Source organism: Crocuta crocuta, unplaced genomic scaffold, assembly GCF_008692635.1.
Source record: "Crocuta crocuta isolate KB4526 unplaced genomic scaffold, BGI_CrCroc_1.0 scaffold698, whole genome shotgun sequence".
Taxonomy (NCBI): Eukaryota; Metazoa; Chordata; class Mammalia; order Carnivora; family Hyaenidae; genus Crocuta; species Crocuta crocuta.
In genome coordinates this window covers 621,141-640,637 of record NW_027530855.1, presented here as the reverse complement: position 1 = coordinate 640,637, position 19,497 = coordinate 621,141, and the positions used below count along the sequence as shown (strand labels likewise).

The 19,497-nt window shown below is 42.7% G+C and overlaps 1 protein-coding gene across 2 annotated transcripts in view; it reads left to right on the top strand.

Moving 5' to 3' along the window:
• The first annotated feature begins 6 nt into the window (after positions 1 to 6).
• Positions 7 to 19,497, top strand: part of TACC1 (transforming acidic coiled-coil containing protein 1) — a 59,290-nt gene continuing 39,799 nt past the window's right edge. For both annotated transcript variants that reach the window (XM_077769479.1, XM_077769478.1), the window contains exons 1-2: positions 7 to 416; positions 1,373 to 1,488. In XM_077769479.1, the coding sequence (XP_077625605.1) occupies positions 256 to 416; positions 1,373 to 1,488 (277 nt within the window). In that variant the 5' untranslated portion in view covers positions 7 to 255. The remainder of the gene's footprint in view (positions 417 to 1,372; positions 1,489 to 19,497) is intronic.

Below are 19,497 nucleotides of genomic sequence, written 5' to 3'. Positions count from 1 at the left end.
CCCGGCGGGAGGCGCCCGGGGCGGGGGTGGCCGCGGCCGCACCGTTTGGGAAGGAGGACGAGGAGGAAGCGGCGCTGCCTGCCGGCCGAGAGGAAGCGCTCCACCCGGGCCCCCGACGGCGCTCGTTTAACCACATCCGCGCCTCCGCTGGAAACGCTTACAGGCGCCTGTCACCCGTTCCCTCCATTTTGAAAGGGAAAAAAGGCTCTCCCCCTTCCCCTACTCTTAGGAGCTGGAGCCGGAGGAGCCGCGCTCATGGCGTTCAGCCCTTGGCAGATCCTGTCCCCAGTGCAGTGGGCGAAATGGACCTGGTCCGCGGTGCGCGGCGGGGGCGCCGGAGAGGACGCGGCCGAAGGGCCCGAGGGCGATCCCGAGGAGGAGGACTCGCAAGCCGAGACCAAATCCTTGAGTTTCAGGCAAGTACACGCATCCCTGCCGAGATGCAGACGTGCTGCCACCCATCCATCTGCGGCTCATTCTGTGTGCGTGTGTGTGGTCGCTCACCCGCGTAACCATTATCATGGCAATGCTGCGTCCCTGCCCGTAACCGGGTCCCCGCTGTGCCTTCCAAAGTTGAGGATGTTCTGTGCGGTATTCCCTTTCGCCCGTTTCCGTACGAGCTTTCAGAACCTAACCCGGAATCTGCAGTCTTCCCGCATCCCGGTCTGCTTCAGTCACTTTCTCTAAGCTGAGATCCGCTAGCACCCGCCCCTACACACAGGAGTGTCATTGATCACACCCGGTAGAACTTGGGGCCCTCCCTGTGGGGAAGAAGTCGCTCCCAGGCCCTCCTGGTGTCCCCCTGGGGCCCGAAAATGCAGCCTTGGTAAAGAAGGTCGCGTGATGACAGGCCCATGGCAGCTGGTGAGAAATGGTGGTCTTTGCTGAGCTGCCACCAAGTGATTGAGGAAGGCAGGTGACAGCATTCCCAGCCTCAGGCCGAGCGAGTTCCAAACAGGTAGAGGCCTGCCAAAGAAAAAGGCATCATGGCGAGCGCTGACTTAATTTTAGGGGGAGGGGGCAATCTTAATTTTTAAGCCTATGAGAAAGGATTCTTAGTAGAAAAGGAGTCTGTTGGAAAGCGCTTTTTGGGGGAATGTCAGATGAAAGGATGACCTCAGAAATACATGATGATGAGAAAAGCTCCGGAGGATGGAGGAGATATTCAGGGAGACAGGATGCCAGACAGAAGGCGGAGGAGGGCCCTGCGAGAAAACCCGCAGCAGCTCCCACAGGCCAGTCCCTGCCGAGGACTAGTGGGTTCTAAAGTTAGGCAAAAATGCTGGACTTTAGCCTTTTCGGATCTATAGGTTGTAAAGGGTGTCGGAAATACCGTTGAAAGTGGTAATTCCTCATTTTTCCCCCTTGGCAGCTCGGATTCTGAAGGTAATTTTGAGACCCCTGAAGCTGAAACACCAATCAGATCACCTCTCAAGGAATCCTGTGATTCATCACTAGGATTGGCAGGACCGGGGGCCAAAACCCAAGGTAAAGAAAGATTTTCATTTTCTGCCTCTTTTGTTTTAAAGTTTTGAAAATATAAATGAGCGAAGGAAGAGTGTTAACTTAAGAGCCATTTAAAAAGCGTTGGATTGAGTATTTACTAAGAAAGAGTTGTTTTAAGGCTCCTGGCTTATTTGAAATATTTTTGTTTGTGTTTTAGGAATGTTGTTTTCTTCCCAAGTGGTTTGTACATTTGCAGTATGGGATTATCATTATCAAACATTCCTGCTGGGCCCTCCTCTCAGCCCCTAAAAATAAAAAACGTGTGTAGTAATGCAGAGGTGGAAGTACGTTTAGATTTGGCTTCAGCTATTTCTCAGCCTAAGTCACTTTCTTCAGGGGTTTGCCTGGAGACAAAAACTATAAGTAAGAGTGGACCTTTTTAGATAAGAAGGAAACTTAGGCTGTTTCAAAATTGTTTACCTCTTCTTCATCAACATAGGAATGGTGGTGAGCCTCTCAGTCTACCTAAGGAAACCTGGCACAGAGATGGTCTCCGAGCCCCTCAGAGCTCAACCTTGAGCCTTCCCTTCATCTACAAACGCTTCTGTTCCATTTAATTAGTAGAAACCTTTTTTGTCACACAGCCAGTTTTGAGTAAAATTTCACCTGTCCTGATAGAATCTGTTTATCCATTCAATAGAGTGTGCTGTGATTCAGCAGTGAAAAAGTCTTGCTCCCGCTGAGCTACTGCTATGGAGGGAAATGGATCTTTTAAAGGTTAAGCAAGATACATATGTCAGCTTGTTTTAAATATTACGGAAAAAATAAAGCAGGGGAAGGAGGTATAGGGTGTATGGGGTGGGGATAAGAGATGCTGAAGGGTTATTAGGCGCAGCCTTGCCGATAAGGGAACTGGAGCAGAGCCCTGAAAAAAAAGATTCAGGGAACAGCCTTGCAGATTCTTGGGGAGAGAACCCTTCCAGCAGAGGGAATGGCATCTGCAAAGGCCTGAAACAAGACCAGCCTGGGATGGGGTGAGGCCTCATGGTGGGAGGGTTTTGAGGACCAGTGAAGAGGCCAGTGTGGCTAGAGTGGAGTGACTTGGGAGGGAACAGTAGGAGCTGAAGTTAGCTAGATAAAGGGAAGTCTGGAACATTTTGTAATGATGCTCGGATTTTCTGAGTAAGATAGGAAGCCATTGGAGAGTGTGTTATCTTCCCAGGGCTGCTTTGACAAAGTACAAACTGACAAACTGGGCGGGTTAAAACAACAGAAATGTATTCTTTCATAGATTTGGAGGGTAGAAGTCGAAACTGAGGTGTCAGCAGAGCCACAGAGCCACGTACTACCCTAAGGTTCTAGGGAAAAATCCTTTCTTGTCTTCTCTAGTTTCTGATGGTCGCTAATAATTCTCAGTGTTCCTTAGCTTGTGGCAGCATTACTCCAATCTCTGTCTCCTTCATTACAAGAAGACCATCTTCTTATGTGTCTTTTGCCTTCACATGACATTCTTTTAAGGACACCAGTCATTAGGTATAGGGACCCTCCTAATCCAGTATGACCACATCTTAACTTGATTACATCTGCAAAGGTACTATTTCCAAATAATGTCACATTCACGAGTATGGAGAATTAGAGCTTCAACATATTTTTTTGAGGGACACTATTTAATCCACAACAGAGCTTTGAACAGAGAGATCATGTTTTGATATACTTTTAAAAAGACATGGGGTGCCTGGGTAGCTCAGTTGCTTAATCATCCAACCCTTGATTTCAGCTCAGGTCATGATCTTAAGGTTTGTGAGACTGAGCCCCGTGTCGGGTTCTGCACTGAAAGCTTGGAGCCTGCTTCGGTTTCTCTCTCGCTGTCTCTGCCCTCCCCACTCCTTGTGCTCTCTATCTCAAAATAAACAAATAAACATTTAAAAAAAAAAAGTTTACCTCGCTGCTGTCTGGAGAAGGAGACTGTAGCATGGATGTCGTTTTTTGCATGCTTTCTCTTTTCCAGTGTCTGCCAGGGTCATCCTTCAATAGAGCCAGCTTTCAGTTATCCAATTAACTAGTTTTTGACTTGATTATGACTTTTTTCTCCTAACAGTTGTTATGTTTTATTGCTTCGTAACTTCCTCAGAGGTTGCTTAGGGAAGTCAGATTCTCTGTGATAGACTTCATGATGGAGCTGGAATTATTGGTTCACCAATCATAGTAATTTTTGTGGTTTGATTTTGCTTTGACTTGGGAGTTCTCTAATGCACTTCCCCTGCTCAGAATTCAGCCATACTTTCAATACACGCTGGGTAGTCGTCCTTTTTTTTTTTTTTTTTTTTTTTCCTTTCACCCTGGGCTGCTTTTCACCATTGTTTTAGGCAGAGACCGCATGGGAACAGGCAGGTTCATATGTTGGAGAGCTCGCGTGCGGCACTTAGGTTTGCAGCTCGCAAGATGCACTTGTTTTTCACAGCTTCCTTTTTCCTCTCTCAAGATTGTCATATCAGAAGGGAGATTTGAAAGCCAGAAAGAACTGTTTTGAAGTTTTCCCATCAAACTTAAGTAATGCTCACGAAACACATTAAGCAGCTATTTGAACGTCTTTTTGAATGGCCCTTTTGAATGGCCCTCAGCTTGGGCAGCCCCTTTCCTTACCATTCTGTCAGTTTCTAGTCTGATTCATCTTGACATATTCTTTGCTAATTGCATAGAGGCTCCTGTGGCTCAGGCCCCCAGAGCCATAGAGACCCAATTGTTTGGTCCTTCCTGTGCCACTCTTTTTTACAAGTTTTGGTAACTTCTAGCTCACCCTCTTTCTCTCTCCTTCTGAAAGATTTCTTTTTGGAGAGTCATGGACCAGGAAAGCTGTGTGGAGTAGATCATGATTGGAAACCATGTATTTGGCGGGAGAATGGGGGTAAGGTGTACAATCTAGGAAACTACCACTACATATTAAGAAGTCTTTCAATTTGGGTTTTTTTTTTGTTTTTAAATGTTTATTTATTTTAGAGAGAGAAAGGGCAGGTGGGGGAGGGGCAGAGAGAGGAAGACAGAGGATCTAAAGCAGACTCTATGCTGATAGCAGAGAACTTGATGCCAGGCTTGAACTCACAAACTGTCAGGTGATGACCTGAGCTGAAATCTGACTGAGCCACCCAGGCGCTCATGGAGTCTTTAAATAATAGGATGATTGCATATCAGCCTGGTAGTAGTCTGCCTTTGAGAGCTCCTTCTGCCCAACATGTAGAGTTAGCCCAGAGTCTTGTTGATGACCTTGTTATACATACAGAGTAAATCTAAAAATACAGCCGAACACGGGTCTGACCAGGGAAGAGTTTAGTGGACCAAAATTCCTAGAGATGCATTTCTTGTTGAAGTCTTAATTTCTGGACTTGGGTGATCCTTTTTCTCCCAAAATTGTTGATTTTTTGGCTCCTGATAAAGTTAGTCTTTCATATATCTGTGGTTCCAAGACATAGTGGGATAGCAGGTAGAAATTATGTAAGACTATATCATCTTGGGGGGTGATTTATGAATTAGTCAGGGGTTAGAGTTAACATAATAAAAGATCCTGGCTTCCTGGTGTATTATGGCTCCCCCAGTGTATGGGCTGTATCCCAACCCAACCCCCATCTAATTCTTTGAATGCAGGGAAACATTTATACCTCTTTGAAGGTAATTTTCTTTTTATTGGAAGTTTTTGGGGACTTACAGTATCTGAACTCTGTAATAACACTCCTTAAGACAGAATTGTATGCCATTCTAGGAATGAAACAATGGATGAGGTTATGGGTATTTTTTTTTAAGCCACAGACAAGCTGGCTTTGGACTGGCAAAATAAAACTTGAGCCAAAGAGGTTCCTTCAAAATACCAGAGTGGTGCCTGTAATATTGGGGCTGGTAGTTCTGTTTGCTCTCTGCCTCCCCCAACAAAGAGTGTTTAAGCTGCTGCAGTTACTGTTCTTTCTCTTTGCTGGGGGTTGTGTCAGTCGGGAGACATCACCTACAGAGGACTTCTTGAAAGAGGTACAGTCTCAAGTTCATCCCCCCTCCCTTTTTGGGTGCTTATGGACTATGGTTTTGTCCATTGTTTTAGACTATAAAACCTGCAGTGAGTGGATGTCCAGCGCTACTAGAAGCCTCCCTGCCACCCATACACCTTCATTTATAGATTGTTACCTTTCTTTGAGAAAGAACGTCTTAATTCATGCTGAAGCTGTCACATATGCCCTTGGAACAACTAGTTAAATCTACCCTGTGTTTGATATGTTAATTAGGTGCCTTTTCAAAGACAAACTGTAATCCTCCAGAATAGAAGGAAAGAGATAAATAGGATCAATCCACAGATGTTTACTGCTAGAGGCTTGGGGGGGGGAATGCAGAGTTCTGTGTTGACACAGTTTTGATAGTCCCTAGTCTCAGTCAGGAATCAGCAGACTGTGCCTCATAAGACCAAATGTGGCCCTGCCTCTTGCTCTGGCCAATTATTGTTTTGTCTGGGAGCTAAGAATTGTTTTTATATTTTTAAGTGCTTGAAAAAAATTGTGATGTGTAAAAATTATACGAAGTTCAAATTTTAGGGCCCATAAATAAAGTTTTGTGGGAATGCAGTCATACTTATTGACTTACGTGTTGTCTGTGGCTGCTCTCACACTAAAACAGCAAGGTTGATTACTTGGAACAGGGACTGAATGGCTGGCAAAAGCCTAAAATGTTTACTGTTTGGCTCTTGACAGAAAAATTTGCTGACCTGGATCCACACTTAGGACAATTTTGATAAAAATATAAAGCTTAAGTAATTTGGCATAACCTTAAAGAAAGTGGCAAGGCTATATATGGTTAATTAACAGTGAATTGTGGCACCTGGTGCCATTAGTGCAGGCCTGTATGGTTAGGGGAGACTCTAGGGAAAGGCTGATTTGGGCTGGCTGTTTGTCTCCCTTACAAAACACAGCTGTCTTCGTCTGTCAGTGTTCTTGATTTTTAATTGACTGTGAGATCCAAGGAGTTATGAGACTGGAAATTAGGGAAGAATGAAGAGAACTTTAGAAACTTTTTGACATTCGCCCATTAAGCGTTTTTTAGTAGTTTTAATTTAATTTAATGATTTTACTTGGATGTGTTAGCATTTACTTGACGCTTGATATGGCATATTGTTGGTATATGCTGTATGGTTGAAATGGTATATTTATCGGATTGGTTTAGACTGTGTGTATATAAGACCTAGAATTCAGATCTTGTTAAAATATAAGCCTTCGCTTTTCAATTCTGAGGCTTTGGGGTTACATATACAAGAAAATACGCGTGGGCACCCGGGTGGCTCAGTCGGTTAAGCATCCAGCTGTTGACTTGGGCTTAGGTCATGATCTCAAGGGTTCGTGGGTTTGGGCCCCGAAACAGGCTCTGTGCTAGCCTTGGCAGAGCCTGCTTGGGGTTCTCTCTGCCCTTCCCCTGCTCATGTGTGCCCACTCTCTCTCAAAATAAATAAAAGAAAAAAAAGAAAATGCTACACAGTTTTTATTAGGTATTTATTGAAGTGTTCCAGTCAAATTCATGAGTATGGTTCTCCTAAGGATTTAGTTTAACATCCTCTCCCTACCACAGGGATTGCTTTATTAGAATTTCCTAGAAATGGGGGCGCCTGGGTGGCTTAGTCGGTTAAGCGTCCGACTTTTGCTTAGGTCATGATCTCGCGGTTCATGGGTTCGAGCCCCGCGTCGGGCTCTGTGCTGACTGCCAGCTCAGAGCCTGGAGCCTGTTTCGGAGTCTGTATCTCCCTCTCTCTCGGACCCTCCCCTGCTCACGCTGTCTCTCTCTCTCTCTCCTAGGAATAAATAAAACATTAAAAAAAATTAAAAAAAAAAAAGAATTTCCTAGAAATTATGGGACCTAATAAGGACGCTTGATGTTATCTAGCCCAACAGTTTAACCCATGTGGCTCCTTCGACAGTATCTTAAACCAATACTTTTATTTTTAAGTTTTTGATGTAACTGGATCTTTCATAGTTCAGTTAAAATTTTTATATTACATTATTATAAGATGTTTAAGGCTTGAAAACCTCAGCAGCATGGTACAATTCTGGGTTTTACATTTTTAGCTCTCAACTTGGGAGATTCCTACTAGTTAGTAAATGGGATCAGAGCCATGTTTCTTTGTTGCTTAATTTATAACAGTGTAAGTGAGCCTTATAGAGAGCTTCTATATGGTGTTCCACTCAAAAAAGAAAGTCTTCTTGGGGAAAAAGTATAGTTTTTCTAGCAGATGCCTCAGGAAGTACAGAACCACAACATTTGAGTAAAAAACTCAGAAGCAGGGGTAAAGTCTGCACGCTGAAAGTAAACATTTTAGGGGCGTCTGGGTGGCTCAGTCGGTTAAACGTCCAACTCTTGATTTTGGCTCAGGTCATGATGATCTTGCAGTTCATGAGTTCGAGCTCCACATCAGGCTCTGTGCTGATAATGTAGAGCCTGATTGGGATTCTGTTTCTCTCTCTCTCTCTGCCCCTCCCCTGCTCATGCTTTCTCTCTCTCTCAAAATAAATAAACGTTAAAAAAAAATTTTTTTAAAAAGGAGGTAAAACTTTTTAATAACTGTAAAGCAGTAAATGCTGTAATGGTTAAACTCACTTTAGACTCGTATTTGACAGTTTGGGGCTTACCTGAGTAGCAAATAAAGCGGTACAGCTTACTGTGATAGTTTCTGGTGGTGGAGGCATTTGGTGCATGGGGTGGGGGGTGGGGGGGTAAGAGGGGAAGAGCAGCCCTTCCAAAATTATGTTGCTGCCATTTAATGCTCCACTTAAAAAAATGGATGTGGTCTAAAATCATTTAAACATTTAGGTTAAAAAGTACTTGTAGTGTCTTTTTCAGGTGAGCAATAGCACTGTTTATAGGAAGTCCTGGCAGCATAAGCCATTTTGTCACAATCTCCTAAACTCAGGTTAGTGACATGGAAGCCACTGGTTTATCTACCCAACACAAAACAGCTTGGTGGCGCTGTGATAAATGAGGGTTGCTGAAAACTGTTAGCATTGGGCCTGCAAAGGGATTGCTGCTTGTAAGTTCAAGATCTCACCCTCTCCTTTGCTTGTACACGAACCTTATTTTATGAGTTTCCACTATCATGATTGGATCCCCAGGGGTTAGACTGATAATGGCTGAATGGATATTTCATTATTTCACAAACAAAAAACTGTAATTTGACAGTTCTGTATGACAGATACAGCTATTTTTCTAGCCAGTCCAGGTACCCTCTTTCCCATGCCCTTGCTGGAAATAAAACAACAAATTCTTGATCTCCAGCTTTCCCACCGGAAGACTGCCACCTAGCAGACCATCAGCTTTCTGTTTCAGCTGAGTTTGTCTGTTTGTTTGTTTGTTTATTTATTTATAAAGTTTATTTGAGGGGGGAGAGAATAAGAGTGGGGGGAGGGGCAAAGAGAGAAGGAGAGAGCGAGAATCCCAAGCCGACTATGCCCTGTCAGTGCAGAGCCCGATGTGGAGGTTGAACCCACGAACCTTGAGATCATGACCTGAGCTGAAACCAAGATTCAGATACTTAACCAACAGAGCCACTCAGGTGCCCTTCAGTTGAGTTTATTAAACTTCTTGGGAGCAAGTAGGCTTCCCCCCTTCCTCCTTTTCAGCATCTTACTTGATTTTTAGAACAGTGATGCTGTGAGATGGGACACATGTGATCTCCATTCCACAGATTGGGAAATCAAGGCCAGAGTCTTTACTGCTACGAGTAGCATGGGCTCTTTTTTTTTCTTTTAATTTTTTTTTACATTTTATTTATTTTTGAGAGACAGAGTAAGACAGAGTGTGAGTGGGGGAGGGACAGAGAGAGAAAGAGACACAGAATCCGAAACAGGCTCCAGGCCCTGAGCAAGCATTCAGCGCAGAGCCTGACGCGGGGCTCGAACCCACTAACCGTGAGATCATGACCTGAGCCAAAGTCGGACGCTTAGCCGACTGAGCCACTCAGGCGCCCCGAATGGGCTCTTAAATTTAGCTTTTAAGATCGCACATCCAGAGCTTTTTGGAACATACTATATAGCTTCTCTCCCCAGGGAATCTGTGATTCTCTTCACTGATTGAAGAGAAAACTTTTCAGAGGAAATAAAGGTTCTTAAAATGTTTCCAGGACAGAATGTGTGGTGGAGGAGAGCATTCTTTAAGGTATCCTGTTAAGTGATAGAGATTTTAAGAAAAAGTTCAATAGGGGATATATATTCCATGTTTATTAACTTTGCACATATGTGAAGTATAAAATGTAGTTCAGGAATTTTGAATATTAGAAGTTTGCAGCACAATTTAGATATAGAGCCAGAAGCAGGAAAGAAAAAAAAGCATTACTGGGTATTTAGCTTTGTTGAAAACATTTTGCTTCCTTAATGCCTAGCTTCAGCTTATCAATGAGAGATAAAGAGGGAGGGGACATATTGAGTACTAGCTTTTGCTTCCTCTCTCCACCTGTGAGTTGTGTGGGGGAGGAGAGGCAGGTGCCTGGAGATGTATGCAGCCTCCTAGGACTCTGTACCTATTTTGGGATAGAAAGAAGAGTTTCTAAGAGGCCTGTATTAGTTATCTATTGCTGCACAACAAGTTACTCCAAAACTTATTAGCAGCTTAGAACAATATTCATTGCATCACATAGCTTTCATAGGCCTGGAATTTGGGAGCAGCTTAGCTGGTGGTCTGGCTGAGGGTTACTTGTGAGAATGCAGTCACAGTGTTGGCTGGGACTGTAGTCATCTGAAAGCTTGACTGGGGCTCAAGGACCTTCTCCTCTCAAGTAGCTCACTCCTGCCTGGCAAGTGCTGGCTGTTAGTGGGAAGCCTCAGTTCTTTACTCTGTGGATGGACCTCTCTCTCTTGGGTGGCTTGAGTGTTCTTCCAGCATGGCAGCTGAGTGGCCATAGAGTGAGTGATCCAAGAACAAGATGGGAATTGTAATGTCTTTTGTGACTTAGCTTCAGAAGTCACATTGTTATTTCCATAATATCTTTTGGTTAAATGGGTCAGTCCAGGGGCATGAATGCTGGGAGGTGGGATTCATCTCACCTGATAAGTGACCTCCTCGTTTGGTGCCATCTTGGAGGCTAACACAAGACCGTTTTCTACTTTAAAAAAACAAAAAACTTATACCAAAGGGTATGATGTTAAAAGACTTCAGCCTTTTTTATTATTTTCTTCCTCTGGGGCCTCCTGACTGCTTTATCCACCCCTTCTTTTGGCCCCTCTTCTTAGAGTACACGAGCAGGAGAGACAGGAGAAATAATGTCGTCTTCAGCCAGGGTCCCTGTCCTGTTGTGGAAGCATCTCATGTGCCTGGTGAATTGGTTGCTGTTGCTCTGGCTGGAGGCTCCTCTGTCTTTTCCTTTATCCTGCATCAGCCCCCAGCTCCTGTGTGGGCGGTTGCTACTTTGTGAGAAAGGCAGTTGGTATTTTGAATTCTCCAGTAATTATTTCTGAAGAGATGCACATTATGGTTGTTTGGCAGCATCGGAGTGAAGTTACACAATTTCACATCTCTGCAGAGGAGTCCCGTCTGTTAGCACGTGCTCTTTCTCTCTGCGCCTCCTGCTGCAGTCGTTGGGGATGGAGGAATAGTCCTACAGGGAGAGCCTTCTACAACTTCTGTCTCTGGTGGAGGATTTCTAATGTATTTGAAATGTAACCTCAAACAAATCCAGATGGTTCCGAAACTCTGGGACATCTCATGAGTGAGAAGACTTACTCATTGTTGGATGGGTTTCTGTGGAGAAGGTTTGGCTGCCTGGTGAGCGGACAGTCTTGATTAACGGGCCCCTCCATCTTCCTGTATTGTGATCTTGGCCTTCAGAGGATGGGGCTTGGGCCTCTCTTTTAAATAAAATAGCATAACATGCTGGTTTGGAGATTTGCAATGTTTTCTTTATCCTTAGTACAAGCTTTTTCAGCCTATCAAGTGGCTTTCCAGATTATTCTTTACCTGTGGAGTCTTATATTTTAGAGTGAGCCCCTGTCAGGAGTTAGAAGCTTATCTCAGGAGAACATGGCAGCCTGTCTCTTACAGAAAGGAATTAAACTTGCCCTAGCCCCTACCAGCTCCTGAGTAGTGTTTTATTTCGTGGTGTTCTTGTTTGTTTGTTTGTACGTTTTCTTTTGCAGGGCAGGGAGGAGGAGGTCTGGACAGTTTGTTTGTTGTTGTCTGGGTTTGCTCAGGGCGGGTATGTGAGGGGAGGTGTTGGGTGTTGCTGTTTTTCTGCTTTAAGTAGTGATATCTTGAAGTTCTGGCCACCTAAGAGGATGTTCTGCATTTTCCAACCTTGACTCACCTACTTGGAATCCCCTCCTTACTCTCTTGCTTCTGGATGACCTGGGGCCCCAGGGGTTGTCAGGGGAACATGAGCCCTGCAGCCTGTATCCTGAGGTTCTACCCAGCCAGCATTCCTGGAAGAGACCTGCGTGTCCTGTTATTCTGCCCCTGGACACCACATCGTGTCCACGTCTACACCACTTTCAGGCCGTGTCCTTGACTAAATGGCCGAGAATGTACAGATGTAAAATATATTTCAACTTTGGGATAATCAGAGGGACTGGGAATTCAGATACATGAAACTGAAAAAAAAACAAACCCTCAAATTTTGGACACTTGCCTAAATGCTAATCTGTACCTTATTAACAGTCTAGTCAGGTCAGACCACTTTAACAGGAAGGGGTGGCACAAGTGCCAGAATCACACTTCCCTTCTGAAGCCCTTGATTCCAACCCAGGAGAGCAGGGGGTGGGAGGCAAGACCAAGCCATACATTTAAGGGAGGACAGCTCTTCAAAGGGAAAGGGGTCAGATGAAGAACAAATGTTAATCCTTTACAGCTGTTGGTGTAGAGCTGAACAGCTTTCCCACTACTTCTGTGTACTTTCTCTGCATATAAACGATAATCTCTTGAAAAAGAAGTCTTTTATGTGTCAGACGTTCACTCAGCAGTGGGCACTGGTTGAGGATCACCTCTGGTTTGGGTGCTTCGCTTCAGCTTTGGTGATACAAAAGGGACCAGGGTATAAGGCCCTCACAGAACCCAGTCTGGAGGAAGCTTGCCGGCTTCTCTTACCAGGCTTCTTAGCCTCCTTGGCTTCTCCAGAAGTTTTAGCAGCAGATAGATAGTTTTACAAGGGAACGTATGAGGGAGGTCTTGGAAGAAGTCAAATGTTAAAAATCAGAATTGCAAAGAAACGACCCCCCCCCCCCCAAAAAAAAGAAACAACAAAGTCAAAAAAACATTTTGAGCTTAACAGTTGTTCTATCTCTCGGATGGCTTCTGTGCTTGGCTATATGTGCTGTAGGAGAGAGGAGTGATGTCATTTTCTCACCTTTTTCTGTAAATAGAATTTATCTAGCACACTGTAGGCTTCCTCAAGAGAAATTTTAAATCCCAAAGTGATGTGCTGGTGAGACCTACCACCTCTCTAAAGAGTGTGTCCCTACAGGTGATACACGTAAGAGACAATTTACAGCGTTTTCTGAAATGTAAGTCTGTGGTGTACTAGAACATTTTATTAGGAATTGCAGGAACCTCCTCCTGCCCAGCCTTTAAGCCTTGTCCTTTTTTTCTTTGTTAACAGTTTTATTGATGGGCGTCTGGGTGGCTCAGTTGGTTAAGTGTCCAACTCTTGATTTTGGCTCCAGTCATGGTCTCGCAGTTTGTGAGCTTGAGCCCCGCAACAGGCTCTGCGATGACAGCGGGGAGCCTGCTTGGGGTTCTCTCTCTCCCTCTCTCTCTGCCTGTCCTCCCTCTCAAAAGAAATAAACACTTAAAAATATTTTTAAAAAGTTTTATTAGACATAATTCACATACCTTATAGTTCACCTATTTTAAGGGCCTGCAATGCAGCAAATTTTAGTAGATTAACAGCGTTGTGCAACTATTGCCTTCATCCAATGTTTAGAACATTTTATTACCCCCAAAAGAAACTATACCCATTTGGAATCACCTCCCATTCCTTTCCCATTCTGCCCCCTAGTCCTGGACAACTGAGAATCTAAATTACATCTCGGTAGATTTGCTTATTGTGAGCATTTTATACAAATAGAACTATACAGTCTATAGTCTTTTGTGACTACCTCTGTTCGCATCCATGTTGTAGCATGTATGAGTACTTCAGTCTGTTTTATTGTTGATTAGCACTACACTACATGGATGTGCTGTATTTTGTTCAGTTGACGGACGTATGCGTTAGTTCCACTTTGGGGCTATTATGGTTAATGCTGCTATGAGTACTTCCTGTTCACATTTTTATGTGGATATGTTTTCATTTCTCTTGAGTGGATACCTAGTAGTAGAATTGTTGGGTGAAAGGTTAACTCCATTTCTAACGTTTTGAGGAACTGTAAAAATGTTTTCCAAGGAGGCTGCACCATTTTACATTCCTACCAAGGAATGTAGTTTGAAGGTTTCAGTTTCTCCACATTCTTGCCAGCACTTGCTCTCCATCTCTTCGTAGCCATCTTCATAGGTGTGAAGTGGCATCTCCTGGTTCTGATCTGCATTTCCCTCATATCTAATGATATTGAGCATCTTTTCATGTACTTGCTGGCTGTTTGTGTATCTTCCTTAGCAAAATGTTTATTCAGATTCTTTGCCTACTTGTTAAGTGGGTTATGTGTCTTTTCATATTGAGTTGTAAGAATACTTTGTTTTCTACATACAAGTCCTTTATTAGAGATGTGATTGTAAATAGTTCTTCCCATTCAGGAGGTGGTCTTTTTTACTTTTTTGATGGCATCATTTGATGTGTAAAAGTTTTTGATTTTGATGAACTTCAGTTTCCTACTTTTTCTTTTGTCCCTTGTGTCATATCTAAGAAGGCTTTGTCCAACCTACAGTCACAAAGATTTACTCCTGGGTTTTCTTCTAAGAGTTGCATAGTTTGAGCCCTTACATTTAGGTCTGTGATTCATTTCGAGTTAATTTTTGTGTAGGTTGTGGGGAAGTGGTGCAATGTCTGTCTTTTTGCATGTAGCTGTGCAGTTGTCTGAGCACCATTTTTTTTAAATGTTTTTATTTATTTCTGAAAGAGAGAGAGAGAGAGAGACAGCGTGAGCAGGGGAGGGTCAGAGAGAGAGGGAGACACAGAATCTGAAACAGGCTCCAGTCTCCGAGCTGGCTGTCAGCACAGAGCCCGATGCGGGGCTCGAACCCATGAACCGTGAGATCATGACCTGAGCTGAAGTCAGAAGCTCAACCGACTGAGCCACCCAGGTGCCCCGCGGGCACCATTTTTGAAACAATTGTCCTTTTCTCTATTGAATTAATTTTGTACCTTTGTCAAAATCAGTTGATCCTAGATGTAAGGGTTCATTTCTGAACCTTTGGGTTTTTTGTTTTTTCTTAAGTTTATTTATCTTGAGAGAGACAGAAGACATGAGTGGGGAGGCACAGAGAGAATCCCAAGCAGTCTCCACACTGTCAGCGTAGAGCCTATTGATGGGTTTGAACTCAAAAACCATGAGATCATGACCTGAGCCGAAGCTGGATGCTTAGCCAACTAAGCCACTCAGGTGTCTCTACACTTTTAATTCTGTTTTATTGATCTATATGTCTTTCCTTATGTTTGTCCTACACTGCTTTGTGGTAGCTTTGTAGTGGGTTTTGAAATCAGGAAATAAGAGTCTTCCAACTTTGTTTTTTGGTTGTTTTAGCTATTCTAGGTTCTTTACATGTCCTTATGAACGTTAGGATCAGCTTATTAATTTTTGCAGAGAAGCTAGCTGGAATTTTGATAACATGTTGTGTTCAGTCTGTAGATAAGTTTGGGGAGTATTGTCATGTTAACAATATTAAATCCATGAATATAGGATGTCTTTTCCATTTATTTAGATTTTTAATTTCTTCAAACAGTTTTAGAGTATCTTGCCCTTTTGTTAAGTTTATTTTTAAGTATTCTTTTTGATAACAGTGGTAAATGAAATTATTTCTTAAATTTCTTTTTTGGATTTTTCATTGCATGTGTATAGAAATACACTTGATTTTTGCACATTGATTTTATATTCTGCAAATGTACTGAATTCATTTGTTAGTTTTAATAGTCCTTTTGGTCTACTCCTTAGGACTTTCTTATATATAAGATCGTTTCATCTGTAAATAGAGATAGTTTTTACTTTTTCCTTTCCAATTGAAATGTTTTTTTTTTTCCCTTGCCTAACTGACCTAGCTAGGACTTCTAGTACAATTCTGAATAGAAGTAGCAAAAGCTGATATTCTTGTTCTTGATTTTAGGGTAAAAACATCCATCTTTTATCATTAAGTATGACATTAGCTGTCCTTCGTGAAGTTGGGGAAGTTCCCTTCTGTGCCTAGTTTGTTAGTTTTCTGTCGTGAAAGGATGTTGGATTTTTTTCAAATTCTTTCTCTGCATATACTGAGATGATCATGTGGGTTTTGTCTTCCATTCTATTTATATACACTATTGATTTTCAGATGTTAAACCAACCTTGCATTCCTCAGATAAATCCCACTGTTTATGATGCATAAATTATCTTTTTATGTGTTGGTGGATTCAGTTTGACAGTATTTGGCCAAGGATTTTTACTTTCAATAGGAGATACTGGTCTGTAGTTTTTTTCTTTGTTGTGATAACTTTGGATTTGTTACCAGGGTAATACTGGCTGATAGAATGAGTTGGGAACTGTTTTCCTCATATTTTTTGTAAGAGCTTGTGAATAATTGATATTAGTTCTTTAAATATTTGGTAGAATTCACCAGTCTAATACAGGTTTTTTGAGGGGCGGGAGGAGTTTTTAATTTACCAATTCAGTATCTATCCTTGTTTCAGATCTATTCAGATTTTCCATTTCCTCTTGAGTCAGATTAAGTAGTTTGCATCTTTCTAGGAATTTGTCTACAATTTCTAGGTTATCTAACTTGTTAACATACATTGTGTCATTTTTAAATGGAATAAGTAAGTCCTGCTTTGCATTTTTCACAGGATTGATTTGAGAATCAAGTTAGGTAATGCTTTGACAATCAAATAAGTAAAATATTTCACTCGTTCTAATTAGTCCTAGGAAAACATAACCATGTTTTACCACTGTCTACAATTTATGCATTTTACCATTTCTACTGTGTTCCTCCTTTGTCAATTACATATCAGGGGAGAGATTGTTGTCCTTGTTGCCAAAGGAGTATGAACCGAGATTGGGTTCAAAGGGGAATTGAAGTGATTTTGGGGCCTATTTCTGCCTACTTCCTAAAGAGTAGCAGAATTTATAGATCCCATACACTAAGGATCAGAGGACATCAGTGCCCCATTAGGAAATCAGTTGTGGGCTCTGATTCATTCTGCTCTCAGCTAGCACTGAGGAAAGTTGTTTCCTTTCCTCTCTGAGCAAATGCTGAGCTTGATCCAGTCACTGATTTCCTAAGCTCTCCTGTAATCCATACCTTAGATGCACTGTATTCATTCATCCCATCTCCACCCAGCTTTCGTCCAAGTCAGTAATAAAGGTTCTCTTAAAATACAGCTTGGCTAGGGTGACTGGGTGGCTCAGTTGGTTAAGTGTCCAACTCTTCATTTCAGCTCAGGTCTTGAACTCATGGTTCATAAGATTGGGCCTCACATTGGGCTCTGTTGCTGACAGCTCAGAGCTTGCTTGGGAATTCTCTCACTCCCCCCCTCTCTCTGCTCTTCCTCAGGTTGTGCTCTCTCTCTCAAAATAAGTAAACATTAAAAAAATTATTATTTCATATAATGCTCTAGACAGTTCTCTTCATTTGCTGAATATGAAGGCAAATTCAAGGAAGGAATCACTCCTTTAGAAAGGGAACAGAAGTTGGTGACATAAGAAACTGACTCCTTAAAATTTTAAAAGTCCATCAGTGCTGGTGTTTTTCATATAAAAACATGTGAGGTGGCACCCATATGAGAAGGTGGTAGTTTTTTCCCTCACTGTTGCATCTGGTTGTTCTCTGAAGGGGCTTTGAGTGTGGCTTTTGTTTCCTTAACTGCCTTATAAGCCCCATGCACTTATCTTGTGGTCTCTTCATGCCTTGTACAGTGTATGCTGCAGGTTGTAAGGGCCTGTGCCTGGTTGGTTAGATGATTATCTTAGAAATTATTTTAGGGCTTCCCGTCCTAATGAAGCTAACAGTTTAAATTAATTAGGGAGTGTTGACATATTGCACATCTGGTTTGGATCCTTACTTAGTACTGTGGCTTATAGTCCATTGCTGTTACACATTTATAAAACTTCACTGTTGGGGCTCCTGGGTGGCTTGGTTAGTTGAGTTTCCAACTTGGTTTCAGCTCAGGTCATGATCCCAGAATCATAGAATTGAGTCCCATGTCGGCCTCCATGCTGAGCATGAAGCCTGCTTGAGATCTCTCTCTTTCTTTCTCTCCCTTGCTCCCTCTCTCTCTCTCTTCCTCCCTCCCCCCCCCACTNTGCCCTCTCTCTAATAAAATAAAAATAAAACTTCACTGTGGTTGCTGGGCCTTCCAAGTTTGTGTTACTCTTTCTCCATATCTTTTATGTGGCCCTGAATAACAGACACCCACTACATTTTGGGCTTGAGTTCAGAAGTGCAGGCCAGTATCTTGGTAACTAGGGGTCCTTTTCTACAGTTGTGTAGATGGAGGTTGCCTGATGATAAGATACATCACAACATGGGGATCGTACAATTGTAGGATTATCCCCACCAGTGAGGACAGAATAGAGCAGTAGATAGGGGTAATTCCATCTGTTTGAGATGTGTAGCCCAACATGGTCCTATGGGTTCTTCATCTTCTGAGCATTCAGAAATATGGCACTGGCACTTTGTTCGTAGAGACTGTCCCTCTGCTTCCTGTCTCTCAGAGGGCCGCCCCTCAGTGGATGGTGACAGCATAGATCAGGATATTTATGTCGTACCATAGCACTGAACCCCTACTCCAGACCCCTTCTTCCTTGGCTTGTGATCACACTTGGGTTTTCCCGTGAATGAAGAGAAATTAGATGAATGAAGATAACTCTGGAACTAATTGGGGGACTGTCTAGCATGGTTGAGCCGTGGCCTGCCTGTGCCCCAAATTAGACTCCCAACTGCCTTCCTCTCTCTCCCTCCTCCTCCCCTTGTGCGTCTGTGTGTGTTAACCATTCTGAGCCATGGTTTCTTCATCTGTGAAAAGGAGTTAAAAAAAATACCTCACAGGGTTGTTTTGAGGATTGAATAAGTATCCATAGTGTCAGGTAGTTACAACAATATTGTAATGAAGAAAACATTTTCGGGAGACACTTCAAAAATAGCCTTTTACAATGAATCCCACCCCTCTGTCTTGGGAGGAAGAGAGGGGTAGCTGAGTTGGGGATAGAAATAGGAATCTTGTGGTGGAATGGAGACAAAAGAGAAATTGGTAAAAGGGAAGTAAGTAAGTTTGGGTAAGAAGAGATGTTTGTGCTTAATAAGAAGGATTCTGGACGTCAGAATATGTTTTACGTCACTGTGGGTTTCAATTGACTAACCCTTGCTTTCTGCGTGGAGCATGTCTTAGGAGATCCTACCCCGTTAGAGATCTAGGTGATAGTATAACCTCCGGATAGTATTCCAGTGTGATGTTGCACATTCAGTGATCTCTCATACTTTCTAATTACCCCAAATCAGCGTGTAGGAACCAGCACTTCAGTGAACATCCTCATCCTTGTGCATAGTGTATATGGCCCTCTTTATGAGCATAATTAAAAAAATTCCTAGCAGTGGCATTGATGAATTAAAAAATCTGTTCTTTTTTTTTTTTCTTTTTTTTTTTTTGCAGTTTATTTATTTTGAGAGACTGTTGAGTGAGTGCATACATGCATGAGCAGGGGAGGGACAGAGAGAGAGAGAGAGGGAGAGAGAGGGAATCCCAAGCAGGCTTGAACCCACAAAGTGTGAGATCATGACCTGAGACAAAATCAAGAGTTGAATGCTTTTAATCGACTGAGGCACCTAGGCACCCCTGGCCGTTAAAAACAAACAAACAAAACCAACTTTCTTGTTTGTTCATACCCTTTATCACATTGAACTTATTCTTAATTTCAGTTGTTTGGGAGAAAGCACCAGGGA